The sequence below is a fragment of the Prunus dulcis genome, chromosome 8 (genome assembly GCF_902201215.1).
Source record: "Prunus dulcis chromosome 8, ALMONDv2, whole genome shotgun sequence".
NCBI classification, from domain to species: Eukaryota; Viridiplantae; Streptophyta; class Magnoliopsida; order Rosales; family Rosaceae; genus Prunus; species Prunus dulcis.
This window is the reverse complement of record NC_047657.1, coordinates 11,227,862-11,243,934: the sequence shown is the minus strand read 5'-3', so window position 1 is coordinate 11,243,934 and position 16,073 is coordinate 11,227,862. Positions and strand designations below refer to the sequence as shown.

The 16,073-nt window shown below is 34.6% G+C and overlaps 2 protein-coding genes and 1 non-coding gene across 5 annotated transcripts; 1 reads left to right on the top strand and 2 right to left on the bottom strand.

The window, feature by feature from the left end:
- Positions 1-5,626: 5,626 nt before the first annotated feature.
- Positions 5,627-7,838, bottom strand: LOC117637382 (DNA-directed RNA polymerases II, IV and V subunit 11). Its single transcript, XM_034372261.1, has 6 exons — positions 7,712-7,838; positions 7,004-7,171; positions 6,832-6,921; positions 6,634-6,712; positions 6,391-6,486; positions 5,627-5,860 (listed from the first exon to the last, which is right to left on the bottom strand). Exons 2-6 carry the CDS (start codon positions 7,054-7,056, stop codon positions 5,828-5,830), a joined length of 351 nt encoding a protein of 116 aa, XP_034228152.1. The 5' UTR covers positions 7,057-7,171; positions 7,712-7,838; the 3' UTR covers positions 5,627-5,827.
- Positions 7,839-9,056: 1,218 nt separating this feature from the next.
- LOC117636847 (probable E3 ubiquitin-protein ligase ARI2) lies at positions 9,057-14,736 on the bottom strand. Of its 3 annotated transcripts, none has more exons than XM_034371550.1 (8): positions 14,168-14,708; positions 13,596-13,628; positions 13,206-13,485; positions 12,518-12,998; positions 11,734-12,282; positions 11,450-11,616; positions 10,193-10,385; positions 9,057-9,416 (listed from the first exon to the last, which is right to left on the bottom strand). In XM_034371550.1, exons 1-7 carry the CDS (start codon positions 14,285-14,287, stop codon positions 10,234-10,236), a joined length of 1,782 nt encoding a protein of 593 aa, XP_034227441.1. In that variant the 5' UTR covers positions 14,288-14,708; the 3' UTR covers positions 9,057-9,416; positions 10,193-10,233. The 3 variants fall into 3 exon arrangements, with proteins under 3 accessions (XP_034227441.1, XP_034227442.1, XP_034227440.1); XM_034371551.1 differs by lacking the exon at positions 9,057-9,416 and adding an exon at positions 9,429-9,705; XM_034371549.1 differs by lacking the exon at positions 9,057-9,416 and having other exon boundaries at positions 9,902-10,385; positions 14,168-14,736.
- A 1,102-nt stretch (positions 14,737-15,838) lies between these two features.
- TRNAN-GUU lies at positions 15,839-15,912 on the top strand. Its single transcript has one exon. It is a non-coding gene; the product is annotated as a tRNA-Asn (tRNA).
- Positions 15,913-16,073: the final 161 nt, after the last annotated feature.

The window sequence follows — 16,073 nt, the reverse complement described above, 5'->3', positions numbered from 1 at the left end:
GTGCCCCATACAAAACGTGAGCTGTCCAGCCAAATTGAAGAGGTCAGAGAGACTCAAAGTATATATGGTTGGTCCATAAAAGCTAAGCTAAAAGGGGGCAGCAGCATTTAGAAAAACAAAAACCAAAAGCCAGCAACCTCAAAAGGGCTGAAAGGTGAAGGTCAAAGCTAAAACAATTTGTATGATTGACATGAAATGACTTTTCTTGGGCTTTCGATTGTCTAATTCCTTGGAGGAATTACTGTACAACCAATTTGTCCAGTCAAAGGCTTTGCATGCTGCTAAAAGCTTCGTGCCTTTCTTTTCATTTTTTTTGGGAAGGGTGCTGGGGAAAAAATAGAGAAGAAAAATAAAATATGACAAATTAATTAACAATGCCTATTTGATAAATAAAAAAGAGATATTTAGTGATATACCCATTTCTAGCACTAATATTATAAATAAACCCTACACAATTAAATTCCTATAAACAAACCCAAAAAAAAACCCAAAAAATGATAGCTAGCCTTATTGAATTTAATATTGATTATTAAATTACTTTGATGCCCTATTTAGTGCTTTGGGTATTTTTATGAGATTTTGGGGTTGGGCTTGTTTTAAGAAATTGATGGCAGTTTTGTAATTTAAAAGAAGTTAAAAGCTTTTTTGTTATGTTGTAAATGGGCTTTGGGTGTGTTTCTAAAGTCCATTTTATATAGGGTATTTTTATAATTTGGGCCCCCATATTGGGTATAATAGTGAATCTCCCAATAAAAAATTAATTAACAATGCCCAAGTTTTGGCTTTTAATAATTGCCCTGAGCCTAAATTGAAGTTGGGGTGGAATGAAATGCAATGAAAAATATATTGCATTTGGATCTAAATTCAAGGCTATTATCAAAGAAATTTATTAAAGTAAGAGGTGATATATGTTTATTAGCTATTGGAGAAACTTAGATCTACAACCAAGACGTCCAACCAAGAAGATAATAATAACAAAATTTGTATGGGAAAGCGGTCTTTGAGACGTTAATCTCATTTGAGAATTTGGTAAAAGGGGGTTTAGGGGATTGAGCACATTGTCATTGTGTCTCTAGTTCTACATGTTCAAAAAGTGCTCCATCAATTTACATTATTTTATTTTAGTCTCTTTACGTCAAAATTTTTATTGTGGAGAATCGTAGTGGTATTTTTACTATGAATTTTGTCATTCACGTGCATGTAGTTATACATGAATACAGATCAAATCATTTCGAGAGAGAGCACAACCTATTAACTGTATCAAAGTTTCGAAAAACACTTCCTACGAAAACTCCCATCCATTTGTCATATGCAAATTTTATTCATAAGACTCACCTGCGCCATGTAGGTACTTTAATGCTAGAAATAGGACTTAGAATGTAGTCCAACCTTGTAATCTAATTCAAGAAGTTTCTAATATGTGAAGACCTAGAAATTAAACTATACTTTAATCATTGTATTAAGATCCAAACAAATTAGAAGTCTCACAACGATGCTTGGATTTCATATAACAATGAGGAAGCAAATTGTTAAATGAAAAAAAAAACATTTTCAATCTTGAGCAAACCAAATAGCCATTACCAAAGAAACTGACAGACATACTTACATTTCTCTTAAAATTAAAGCTTCGAATTCCGTTTATCACATTGTTTAATTGGAAGCTAAACAAAAATTCTACAAAAACCAAAGTCATATTGAAATTAGTGCAATAAAAAGCTAAAATTTTGAGAGATGCATTTGTCTTATGTATAGTCGTGAACTTGGAATAAAATATTTGTTGCCTTTCTTTAATATTTAGAAGGTCAAACAACAGAAAACTATAGAAAGTTGCTTCAATTTTTAATACTTGATATATAATTTATTTTACATTCAAAAGCAAAAACCATATTGATGCTTGTTTGTTACCAATAATTTTTTGTACAAAACAATAATACTAGTGAAAGCAAACATTTTGTCCTTACAATTTAGCTGTGTAAAACGAGGAAAAATAAACAATAACGACAAAAACTAGTTTTTTTAGTTTAGAGTGTTGTAAGTTTGGGTTTTTGACCGAAATGGTCCCTTAATTATTGCTATGAACTAAAATTTTCATTTCAATAGTCCTCCAACTCTCCATATCAAAACAGTCCTACCATTAAAGTCTGTCAATTGTTCCGTGAAATGAAAGGACAAAATTGTCTTTTTCAGGCAAAACCATCTAAAAAAAGGAAGAAATTAAAAAGAAACTGCACCCAGATATCTCCCCATCCCCATCCCCTCCCCCCACTTTTCTATTCTCTATGATTCCTTCGGTCTCATTTAAAATAAAATAAAAAGTTTTATGGTGGGAATGGGATTTGGTTGTTGGGGTGGGGTCTCTGCAGCCCACCTCTTTGTCCCCTCTTTCTTCGTCTTCTTGGAGTTAGTCGTGGAAGATTAATTCTAGTAATCCTAGCAATCCCAGTAATCTGAAGCTTTGGGGTACCCAGGCCTGGAACAGAGATTTTGTATGAGGCAAGGCCATTTAAAACTCTAAGCCATTTAAAACTCTAATGGATATCAAAATCAATTATGTGGATCCTTGTTGCTTTCTTAGCTACATTCATTACTGTCTCATTTGAAAAGAAATTTGATAGCTTCTTAAATGCACATGTGGCAAGATAAAGATGGTTAGCCTTCTCTCATTTTCAAAATCAAGATTTGCAGCCATGTGGTTTTGCTCCTCGATTTTACGGAACAATCGACATATTTCGATGGCAGGATCGTTTTGATACTAAATGGAGAGTTGGAGAAATATTGAAATGAAAAATTTAGTAGTGGACCAAAATGAAATTCGAGCAATAGTTAAGGGACCATTTCGGTCAATAACCCTATAAGTTTTCTTCCTATGAAAAATGAGCATATGCAGTAAAAATTAAAATAGTGTCATAACATTATCTTTTCAATCAAATATATCTGACCTTAGATATAAAATTAAAGACAAGATATATGTTGAGAGTTGAGACCTATACAAAATTTGGTGTCATCTCTAACACACACAAAGAGACACATGCGAGGTTAGGTTCCCAAAGGGACCAAGGCAAGTTACTCAAGCCAATGAAAGGAGTAAAGGCATCATCCACTTCTGGTTTAGGCTCTTCTTTCCTTCTAATCATGCCTGTTATTTACAGAAAATATATTAATAAACTAAATTAATCTCATTTTAAAATGTTGCGGCTACGTACAAAACAAATCCTAAACACAGAATTTACTATAGTAATGTAATAACAATAATCATTGAGCCGATATACATATTAGTCTTAATACAAAAAACTTCGTTCATTGATAATCATGATACATATAGCAACATGCCACCTGGGTTGTTATAGTACAATTTTGTCTATTTCATTTGCATTCTCCCTTGGAGATGCTAAGAACACTCATAAGTATTCATAAGTCGAACCAAACACATTTGCCTTATAATTGAAACACATAATTTATCGTCGATCGTGTGTATTTCCGAATATTTCTGAGGAAAACTCACACTTCAGATCCCTCACATTTATGCCTCAGTTTGTCTTGAAATGTTTTAATAAAACATTTGTAGACTATAATAGCATTTCCATGATCTTGGACCCTCAGATGTTTGATATCAAATACCATCCCTTGACCATAATTTAGTTGGACTAGCACTGAGTCGGAGTCTGAACTAAAGCAAAGGTAAAGAAGGAGAAGCATATCAAAAAACATTACCTCAAAACAAATATTTTTGTCCCTCTCACATGACACACCCTACTAAAGAGTAAACAAAATCAGGCTTAGGCTTTAGGCCTTAGAGAGGAGCAGAAAGTTTTCCACAGGGATTAAAATTACTTTTCTTTGCCTTTAGGGACATCAAATCGTTCGTATTGTTCTGGTGCATTCATGGTGCTGACTTGGCTTCTCTCTCTCTCTCTCTCTCTCTCTCTCTCTCTCTCTCTCTCTCGGACTGAGCATCATTTGGGTTATAGAAGAAGCAAATAGAAAATTGAATCTTAATTAATTAACTAGCACTAAACTTAATTAAACAAATGATTGATTGATTGATTTAATTAAACTATAAAATTAACAAAAACTCAAGAACCACAAACAAAGAACACGAAAATTAAAGGGGTTAAAAATCAATTTGTAAAAGTAGTAGGATACCGAATCCACCTCTAATAATTAATCAATTTGTAAAAGTAGTAGGCTCTTATTTAATCCAATTGATGTTGTTGATTAGTTTGCCTTTTGCATGAACTACCTGTTGTATTTAGACTAACTCATATATTTATGCAATTTGTCTATGATATTTAGTACAAATATGAACACATAAAAACTCTTTAAGCTTTATGAAAATCTTTAATAGCCATGTAAACTATAGGAATATGGTATTTACCCTAGATGAATACAATTCTTAACCACAAGAAGCAATAATGTATCAATCAAAAGATAGACAAAATAAGAAAACTAGATCATCATATTAGGGTTTCCTCATGCCTTAGAAAAAGTATTTAGTTACACATAGTCATAATAAAAAAATCCCAAGTCATTACAAAAGATAGAACCTCAAGAACAATGGGAATTGTAGCTCTATCTCTTAACTTTCTAGGGACATATCATACATCACTTGGAAAACTTGGGAAAGTCTCCAAATTTTCAATCTTCCACAGCAGCACAATTCTGACGGGGGTTACAACGTAGGCTGTTTTGATTGAAAATTTTGGAACAATTGGTTTCATGAAAAATTCTGAAAAATTCACACAATAATCTTCTGTACATAGTAGATAGTACATATACATGGACAAGGAAATATAAATCAGAAAATAAAACAACACTTCTCTTTTTTGGCCACAAGCGTTGTTGAAAGTATTGTCACATATTTAAAAGTTAAGAGTGACCTAGTGTGAGCTTATAAGAGTTGGTTGACTCCTCTTATTGTCAATTAATTTTGAAGTAAAACCTTCACTTTTTTCAGTTATATCAAAATATTAATAAATCAAATATACGAATATAAAGATAAATATTCTTAACCATTTGACCTCCTAAGATTAATTCAATTTGACTGTTTAGGAACAGAAAATCTTATGCATGCCAACTGTGAAAAGTACTCACTAAAACCAAAAAGAAGAGAGAAAAAAGTTAGAAACTATATGAAAAGGATTGGAGACAAAATTTGGTGGGATATACCACGTGAGTTGAATGCACGTGTTAACTCAATTTGAAAAGATTAACCAATTACTTTGACTGGACATACTGGTGCCTAGAAATTGCACCCGACCTTGAGGTTTTGGGAAAATTAGATTACAACCAAAAGTTCACTAGGACATCCAAAGTCTCCATAACTTCATAGAAGTTATAACTCACGGTAAGAATTTGACTCTCGTCCTCGCGTGATCGATAGTTCATTATCAAGCCTTCTTTATGAACAATAAAATAAATTCAAGTATACAAGTCTTGATACAAAGACAGAACATTTGTTATAAGCTTAAAGTTAAAGCCGTGCAAAAAGTCTTGAAATGCAGACATCAGACACGTACAAATAAACATATATATAGTTATTAGGTTAAAGTTGTGCCCCATACAAAACGTGAGCTGTCCAGCCAAATTGAAGAGGTCAGAGAGAATCAAAGCAGATATGGTTGATCGATAAGAGCGAAACTAAAAGGGGGCAGTAGCACTTAGAAAAACATTTCAGGAGACATCACATCATTAAAATTCACACAAGTACTTTGATTCCATGTTTACAAAAGGCAATAATCGATATCAGTACAAATTTGCATGGCAACAAACAACAATTATCTGACATCTCTTGTCAAAATATGCCTCCTTACAATTCTTTGAATGCCTATTAGTACTCCACTGAATGCTTTGCCACCTCAGCCTGCAAACAGGAATTTAAAGATGTAAGAACGCTCATCATAACATAAGTATTCTAAGTCAAGTCGTAACACATTTGCCTTACAAATTGAAACACATAATTTCTTGTCAATCGTTTGTATTTTCAAAATATTTCAAAAGAAAACCCACACTTCATAACACTCCTCACATTTACACCTCAGTTGGTATTCAAATGTTTTAAAACTTTTGTAGAATATGATAGCATTTCTATGATCTTGTACCCTCAGATGTTTGATATCAAACACCATCCCTCAGACCTATGATGTTTAGAAATACTACTTTGATATTATCATGTTATTTAAACCAAACTATAATTTGAGTTGAATTTTTCACTATTTATTACAAGAGGGTCATCGTAGCGCAACATTAAAAGTATTAAAATGCTTTAAATGAAAGTAAAGGTCATGTTGCAATCTGGAAAGCATTCCCAACACCTTAATTTACTTGGACTAACACTGAGTAAGAGACTTACTAAAGCAAGGGTTAAGAAGAAGAGGCATCAAACAGCATTACCTCAAAACAACTCTTTAAATGGTCAAGTTCCTTGTCAAGATCATTAATAGCCTGGTTATATGCCTGCATTGGCGAAGACTGGCTGGTGGTGTGAATCTACAAAAAGACCAATGTACCACCAAAACACCAGTTAAGGTAAAAACGACAATATCATAAGAGTACTTGTGCTTCTAACTTAAGGGTTTGCTCTTTGCTCTAGGTCATTTGAAAAATAGAATAGAAAATTAAATTTGAAGAACTAACCCTGACAATAATCTTGTACTGAAGGGGGTGAGGAAGCTTGTAACCGGCAAATAGAACATTCTCATCCCTGTGCAACTGCCTGATTGCCACAATATTTCAATCAATTATGGTTTGATTAGGCTTACACAAGCAATCTCGGAATGAAAAAAAGTTAAGACAGAACATAAAACTTGAATTAAAGGAGAATGACATGCATACATGCGGAGGATGTTTCCAATGGTGTGGTCCTCTCTCTCAATTGTAAAGGATGCTGCGTTTATAATCTTTGTGTCCCTCTCATATGACACCCTGCAAAAGAGTAAACAAAATCAGGCTTAGGCTTTATACCTTAGAGAGGAGCAGAAAGTCTTCCCACATGGATTAAAATTACTTTTTGGTGCCTTCAGGGACAACAAATCTTTCGTATCGATCTGGGGCATTCATGGTGCTGGCTTCCTTATCTCTCTCTCACGGACTGAGGAAAATCCTCCTTCTCTTTTGTGGGGCGTAAATCACTGAATACAGTACCCCAGCAATGTATATCCTCTTTCGTGGGGATCTGAAAGTGGACGCCAAACAAGAGTTAGTTGAGATAGTTGTATACGGTATAGACACCACACGAGATTACAGTGTTCTATATAACAAAGTGGGGGAAACATTATAGTCTGATAGTGAAAAAAAAAAATTGTATACAAAGGAAAGGACCAACACAGAAATCAACATACAAAAGACAAAAGCCAGATGCAAAAAGTGATAATCGCCGAGAAGCGAAACTTCTGCATACCCAGACCAAGGGCTTGAATGTATCAAGTATTGCAGATTTGCTTATAACCAGAAAGCCCCAATCAAATTCAGTTAAAAATGGGAAATTTGTTGAAATTACGCAGGAAAACCCACAGCTTGACTCGCAGACATCATAGAGAGAGAGAGAGAGAGAGAGAGAGAGAGAGAGAGAGAGAGAGTTCACTTATAACCAGAAAGCCCCAATCAAATTCAGTTAAAAATCGGAAATTTGTTGAAATTATGCAGGAAAACCCACAGCTTGACTCACAGAAATCAGACAGAGAGGGAGGGAGGGAGAGAGAGAGAGAGCACTTACAGGGACAACGGCGTATACGGACTTGTCCTGTGCTTGCTACGGTGACCACTGACGAAGAAGACGGGAGGGAGAGAGGGAAAGAGGAAGAGAGATATAATAGGTTTGTATATAGGATAAATGTCATTTTTGGCCCATGTTGATTGGCATTTCAATCATTTTTTACCGTAGTTTCAGTTTTGTCAATTTTTATCCTGTAGTTTTGTATTTGTAACAATTGAAGGACAAGTTATTATTTTTGTCAATTTCTTTGACAGTACAAGGGGCAATTTCGTCAACTCAAAATCCTTAAGCATAAAAACTCGTCTGAAACTCCCTTAATTTCATATAGATCACGTCGGCAGTCAATGACGACAGAACTCAGACTTTTGCTCATCGGGCCTTCAAAAAATATCCAACCGATATATAGCCAAACAAAAAATATTTTAAACTTAGAATATCAATCATCAGTACAAATTGAATGATAAGAATAAAATGAAATTAGTTTGTAAAAAATAACTTAGTACTAACATGTAAAATCAATTGAAGTAGCGAGTTTGATTTTTTTGGGTTGCAGACTTTTATGAAATAACGAGTTTGGCGGCTGAATTCTCTACAAAATTACAGAATTAGTGAACTTGGTGGGATCTCTATTCTTTTTTTAAAATATAAGTTTTGGGCTTAAAGTGTATGTATTGAATGGGCAATGTGGGGGCTCCTCCACCTAAGAAGAACCCTAAATTTTTTTAAAAAATATGAGTTTGGCTTGGATTTTACGGCTGCAACTTTTTGTAAGTGTGGGCACTTGCCCACAGTAGTCCTTCATTGGGTCTGCCAATATCGGCAGCTCTGATGAGTTTTGATTAGGATTTTATGGAAAAGTTAAAATGAGAAGTTTAAAGTGAGGAGGCTATTTGAGGAGCTCAATCTCACCATCAACAAATGTAAAGAAATCATGGGACTTAAACATATTAAATATTTTAATAGTGGGATTTTTGTAAATTGTTAAGATCATTTTTCTTTTAGTCTCATTCATAAAACTGGTTTATGACAACAACAACAACAAAAACCTATAGCGTTTGTACAATGTTTCTGAAAAACATAGATAATAATTTTTCGAATACAATCAAGAAAAACAAAAGATTTTGTACACAATCCATAAGCATTCGACCCAACCTCAAATTTGAACCCTTAGTCCAACCTGGACCCCTATATTAGACCCCAAGCCATAAGACATGCACCATAGATCACTCTAATCTATACATACAATTTGATAAGTGGGGATTGTAACTCTAGCGGTTAGGAGCATAAAGTCAAATGCCGAATGCCCTCTCTCTAATTATCATTTGACAAATAAAGAAAAAAAAAAAGTACACTCCAATTTTTAATGTGTCACGTCTTAGTAGTTTTCTAAATTCAAAAAGAATGCGTTGTGTTCCACTTGAGTGTAATCTGAAATGCTACTTGGGTTTGTAGATTTTCTGAGAACTCAAACTCTAGCTTCTTTTCCCCTTTACAATCCATTGATTTTCCTTTCGCTCTTATTTTGGAGCTTCTACACACAATTTTGGTGCCATTTGGGTACACACTAATTCTTGTCCACGTCATGCAGATATAAACGCCTGCGGTTTGTCAAATTTTCTACATATTTAACCTGTGAAGCCCGCATAAAACTCATCCATGCTTGTCTACATTAGTTCTTCAAGTTTCTCGGATTGCCCAATAGCATCTAAAATGGGAATGAGTTTAAAGAAGAATTGAGAATTAAAATCTGAAAACTTACTACACAACATATAAGCAAATCCAATATAAGCTTGAACTACACCCAAGTACTGGTTACACATTGGTAACTGAATCTTGTCCTGCGTTTGCCGGACCTAGTGCTTATCCAAGTTAATCCAAAGTGCAAATTGGGTTTGAGTTGGTTAGTTTGTCCAACACAAATGTCTCACCACTGGCACAAAGGATAGTAGAGCAACTCCAAGAGATTATGCCAAACCCAGCCTACCATAATAGGCCTGAAGTCCAACAACTTGAATTAGCAATTGGTTGCCACTAACTACAAATATGCGTGCGCTTTTAGTTCAGTTACATAATGTAGAATTCATTCCAGAAATAAAACTGATTGAATTGTGATTATTTGGACAGCACAAAAGGCAAACGAAGAAAAACAAGAAACCAACTTCCTAGGAGAGGCACAAAACGATAAAGTCAGCTTATTTCCAGTCTCCAAAATTTTTGAATATATCCCAATATACTATTTAAGAATAGCTCAAGTTTCAGTTGGACAATTTACAAATTTAGCTCCCCCAAAAAGACCCCAATAAACGTTTATCTACAAAGTAAGTATTTTCCAAGAGAGAACTCCAAATTTCTCTTCACATAGAGACCAATGGCAACAAAAAGGATAAGAATGGGGAAGACGCAAAATACTCAGGAGCTAGAAACGTTAAACACTTGGGAGTTTAATAATGACGATACCGTCATAGAAAAATAGAGTCTTACGTTAGAGACTGTACACCTTTTCTGCACGAAGCCTGCAGCTTTCATGAATCAGATTTGTCAATAACCTCTGCTGGCAAGTTCAGATCAAAAAAACCACCTCCAAGAGCCCCCTTCCTAGCACGCTTTCGAGAAGAGCATCCGCTCTCATCTGAACTTCCAGAACCTGAAGGTTGTTCTGGTTCCGTTGATCCTCCTACATTAGAAGCGTATTAGCAAAACCTTATACATGTTAGCCTGAGTTATCTTCTATCTTGCATCCATCATATTCTATACATGAGAGAATATACTAAGAAATTCTTTTTTCAACTTAAAAGTGGAAGAAAAAAGAACTTTGATGGTTTGCAACCCCAAGAAATTTCTTTCAGCAAGTAATTTGCACCCCAAGAAAACATAATATTAACTACATTACATTGCCTTTATTCATTTAAAGAAAAACTCACGGTGACTACTCTGGATCAAGGTTTTATAAGTAAAGAAGTTTTTTTGGGTCATAAAAGTGAAGAAGTTAATCCAAAAGAAAATTACCAAATTTCAATGTCAAGAAGAGGTGATGCAATGTTGGAAGTGCTACCAGAACAAGAACAAAGTCAAGGAGATACATGATGGGATGGATAAAAGACTGGAAAAATGTAATAACCACTGTGAGTGGGTCCTGCGGAGCCCATACGAATTAAAAGATCAAAAAGGTCCAATTATCTTATCTTTCTACTGGATTCCAATCAGATATCAGTTCCACGATAATCTATTCAACCAAAAGAAAAGGTGGAAGAAGCTGACCACAATAGAAGCAAAAAAGCCTTCAATTTTCGATATCAACTGGTCAGATTAAAACATTCCCTAAGCAGCAAAAATACTGAACATAAGCTAACATATAATCACTGTAAATAAGGGGAGACCATTATGTTTAAGCTATGGCTACATATACCAAAGCTTTTATTGGCTAACGGAGATGCATGCTAAACTTGAATTGTAATAACTATAAGCCAGAAGAGGCATATTCAAATATATAATATAAGATTGCTTGAAGACCACAAAAACTATAACAGAATTGAAGTGGGTATGCAATAGTGGGTATGCAATCAGGCTCCGTAGTATACCATCATAGTGACTTATAAAAAGTGAACTGGTTCAACTACTACTCTTAAGAATGCTTATACGTATATGGCCTATTTCTTTCACAATTGACGCCACACTTGAATTCTTTTCTGTTAATTCAGAGGATAAGGGAGGTAGAAGAATTCATGGAATCAACTTTACCACTTGTGCCACAATGCAATTGTAGATCTTTATCAGCATTATTAGCTTTATTGACCCAACAAACAGTAAGTTCTGATGCCTTCTCAATGCCCTTTGACTTGTAAGGAGCTATATTGTGGATACCAAGTTGTAGAGAACCCAATAGATCACTCTCAATGCAGTCATACCTGCATGCAGTTAAAAATAAAAAAATAAAATCATGTTTTGATGAGAATCACATATGTACACAGATACATTTATAACAGCAAGTTCAATTAAGATATTTTTCTGACTGCCATACTCACATTTTCTGACAGAGGGTATCAGTGATTGCTGAGAGATTGATCACTTGCATCCTTATGTCCATAACTTCATTCTCCTTATAATCATCAAAAGGTGCCTCTAAGAACTTGGATAATTTCTCAACATTTTCCTCAAGTTGCTGCTGCTGGTCCTCAAACAAATGCTGTTTTATTTCCCTTTCCTCCTTTGTCATCTCATCCTTAAACAGCTCTTCTCCAAACATGTAAAAAGCAAATGGGTATGAATATGAAAGAACTCTCCTTGACCTGAAAAGTCTGGAGAGTCCATTATTTACCCAGCTGAAATCTCTGAGCCTCGAGTCCTTCTCCTCTGAAACTGCCACCTTCTTTTGTATACTCTCCTTTAAGTTACTTTCAAGCTTAAAGGAATCAGTATGAGCTTTGTAACGGTTATGATAGTGCATATATCGGTAAAGATCCCGCTTTGCACGCTCAGCGTTTTGCTCCTTATCTTCTTTGTACCGACCACAACTATGACCTGCAATACTTGACCATGTATGGTCTCGACCAGTGGCTCCGCCACATAGCCAACTGCACCAAGACGAAAGAAAGTATAAATCAGTTTTGACCCCCAAAAAAGAAACAGTCAATAAATATCAAAACCATAATGCCAGTCTTCGTTTATTTTTTAAGTTTGTCAAGCACAGATGACAAGAACATACATGCATCAAGTTATAAAGAAAGTTAAAAACCAAGAAAAATAACATAATAAAATTGCAACAACAGTAGGGAGGAATGAGAGGAAAAAAGAAAGAAAGAACCTCACCAAAATGCTTGTCCACAGATACAGCTTACAAGGTTGCAGCCACCATTCTTCTCCACAGGTTTGTGACACTTGGGACAAGGTTTTGTATGGACAGTGATCCAATTAACTGTCTCCGATTCATCTCGGCACTTCTTGGCCCAAAGCTCCCACATCAAACATGAACAAGGTGAATGAGCTTGTGATAAACAACTGAAACAAAACTGCAGACCACAAGTACATTCTATCTCGCAAAACTCATCATCCTCCACGCGTATTGCATTCCCACAATGAGGAGTACTTGGGCACCACTTGACCCTTTTATTGTCCTCAATGTATGACTCAAGAAGAAAACGATCAAATTTCTCAGCAAGATGAGGATGCCTCTTACTGACTAGATTTCTGACCACAGATTCGTCACAAATGGCATTGCATTTGTGAGCCATGCACCTAATGCGCTTACTTTGACCCTCATTTATCTTTACAACAAAATGTTCTGTCCAACCTTTATATGATAGAGAATACACAGTAGTTACTAAACGATAGAAAAGATGGAACACAGACAAAAAGGGACTTCACATATATATGCATAAATACACAATGAAAGATAAATCTTAAAATACCATTTGATGAGATAAAAGCACATAGTAATAATCGTATGAGTCCACCAAATGAATAAAGAGAAAGTGCAAAAAATGGGTGGGGTACTTACAACTGTTGCAAAAGCAATGTCCACAGTCCATTTTTGTCGTGTCAACACTAGGTACATCTTCTATACAAATAGCACACATTACTGGAGAATTAGGCAGTGGTGGGTCAAGATCTTCATGCTCAACAAGAGTTACACCTGCTTCAGAAAACAAGCAAGGTTTTCCTTTCTCTACAAGGACTGCAAAAAGCTTCTCAACATCCCAGCGGTAATGAATAAGCAAAGTCCTGGCATGGTGCTCCCTCAGGAAAAGCAAGTCCATCACCCTACGCAAATCCTCCTTCTGCAACAAAAAAAAAAATATATATGCAATCCAATTGAAACATTAACCTTAATGTTTTGATGACAAATTGGTGAGGATTAAAACAGAGTAGTAAGGACAATTATTCCTACCTGTGCCGACAACAGAGATTCTTTGGTAATTACCTGGAAGGGTAAAAAAAAAAAACATAGTCAATTTCTAACTAAGTATTGAAGTGGGAAAATAATAAAGCACCTTAATCCAAATATACTCCAGCGATATACACATTTACATTATGTTAGGAAAAATACTACGATCATCTTTGCTTCTGATAGATTGTGCCCAAATACAACTCTGTGTTCTCTCTTACCACCCATTAAAGTTCATAACTTTACCATACACATACAGAGCTAGAACTTATATAAAAGAAATACCCAACAATAAAGATTATATTTGATAAAATGAAAGTAACCCTAATTCCAATGCACCACACATAAAATTTAGTCTATTCAAATTGAAACGAACAACTTAGAATGACCATCAACCCTTTCATGAAAATAAAATTATCCCAATATATTCATGGATGATGTACTCAAGTCAAACAAACAAAACATACACATATTGCCATGCAGACCCATCAAAACTTATGATAAAATAATTGAAATTCAACTCTTATTGATTGCTGGAAGAGCTGAAAATCCAGGAAAAATATAAAATCGAAGACCTTAGTTGTGGTGCCCTTCGGCGGAATCCACTGAGGATCAGAGTCTTCGTTCTCGATGCCATCAAGAGAGTCCTGATCGGAGTAGTAGTACTCATCGTCGCTGCCCAAACAATCCTCCATCGATTATCAACCCCCCAAAAAGATCGAAAATTTATTAAAAACTTCTCAGGAAAACGAAAACTTTTGATCAAAATAGAAACAAAAAGGTGCTATACGCATGCATGATATGTGTGTATAGGCGAATTGAGGATTATTCTCAATTGGGTTTTCAGCCGAAGAGAGAGAGAGAGAGAGAGAAAGAGAGAGATGAAAAGATTGAATTGGGTAGGTTTTGGAAGCCAAGGGCTTCCCGTGGATTATGTAGGAGGAGTTGGACGACGGCGTTTTAGCTGGCAGGGAAGCGGAGAGATCGATCTAGTTGTAGTTGTGGATTTGGGGTCTGAGTCTGGGGAGAGGTTGGGAAGAAACTGAACTGGAAAGTCTGAATGGGAGATTATGGGACGAGGCCTTTGCTTTATGCTACTCTCTCTCTCTCTCTCTCTCTCTCAGCTGAGTTTGTGTCACAAATTAAAAACCATTTGAAATACTACTAGCAAACAATTACCACACAAAAAAAAAAAACACTAAAAAGTTTATTTTATTTTATTTTATATTTTTATATTTTCATTAGTCTCTCTGCACGCGCTTTTGTGACTGCGAGATGCTTTTTTTTAAAAAAAAAAATTTATTTTATTTTAGAATTAAAAAAGATAATGGGTAATTGTATTCTATAAAAATATGATTCATTATCTAGTTTTTTTTTTAATTTTAATTTTTTAAATATAAAAAGTGTGAATTTACCATATTATCCTCATTTAATTAATTATTTTAATTCTTAATGTTTGGATTAATCAAGATCATTTTTTGATATTTTAAATGTTTTACTATTATCTATTTTTTTACTTTATATATATAGATAAAAAAAGATTTATTTACATAATTTTATTTTACCAAGTTTCCTTGAAGAAAAAATTTGTAATGTTAAGTGGGTATGGACCGTAATTACATGTGGTTATTATTATCCCCTTTACTTTTACTTTAACAGATTAAATTGGTCATCAATATGAGTATCAACGTATTATTAATTCATTTGTATAATATTTACAATACGTGGATTAGTAATACTTGGTCAAGATGTCATATTATTATGGCCCTATAGTTTAGGGTCACACAAAAAAATTTATTGTAATTGGCCCTATGTTTTTATTGTAAAAAAAAAAAATGATGCTGTTAAAGATTTTAAGCCTTGCTATAAATACATGAAGATAAACACAAGTAAATAGATTCTCACTGATCGTGTGTTCTAGTAAGACGAAATAAAACAAATAGCACCATTAAATTAAGGAAAAGAAAAATCAAACGTTTTTAAACCCAAAACTTTAAAATAAAGAATTATAATATACCTATTTAAATTTAAAAATTACATGGGTAAGGTAAAAAGGATATATGGAAGTAGGGAAAGTAGGTGTGTGACACTTGTTCGTTCCCGCCCTATTAGGGTCGGGGCTCCGAATTGGCGGTCAAACTTACCGTTTTATAATTATGGAAGAAGAAAAACAATTACAAATTAGGAATATGAGAGAGAGAAAATGTACATTGAATAAAAAACTATTATTTGTTTCTGACAATACAGCTGGAGTAGCTCAGTTGGTTAGAGCGTGTGGCTGTTAACCACAAGGTCGAAGGTTCGAACCCTTCTTCTAGCGTGCTCTTTCTTTTTCATCCAATTTTTGTTTTTGACTTTTTGTGAAAGTCAAGGAAACCCTCTTTGTTCTTCATTACTGAGTTTGCACGTTGACGGCTTCTGATTTAAAAAACAAGAACCTAACTTGGATGAAAGAAAAAATTTATTATATTCCTATAGCTT

Excerpts from the sequence above, each read along its gene's own strand:
- LOC117636847 (XM_034371549.1), bottom strand. The coding sequence starts at position 14,287 with ATGGAGGATTGTTTGGGCAGCGACGATGAGTACTACTACTCCGATCAG. Across the intron at positions 12,999-13,205 it reads ACATTGCTTTTGCAACAGTT|GTTGGACAGAACATTTTGTT; the intron begins GTAAGTACCCCA and ends TATCATATAAAG. Across the intron at positions 10,386-11,449 it reads ATTGCATTGTGGCACAAGTG|GAGGATCAACGGAACCAGAA; the intron begins GTAAAGTTGATT and ends CTTCTAATGTAG.
- LOC117637382 (XM_034372261.1), bottom strand. The coding sequence starts at position 7,056 with ATGAATGCCCCAGATCGATACGAAAGATTTGTTGTCCCTGAAGGCACC. Across the intron at positions 6,713-6,831 it reads ATTGGAAACATCCTCCGCAT|GCAGTTGCACAGGGATGAGA; the intron begins GTATGCATGTCA and ends TGTGGCAATCAG. Across the intron at positions 6,487-6,633 it reads AGTACAAGATTATTGTCAGG|ATTCACACCACCAGCCAGTC; the intron begins GTTAGTTCTTCA and ends GTCTTTTTGTAG.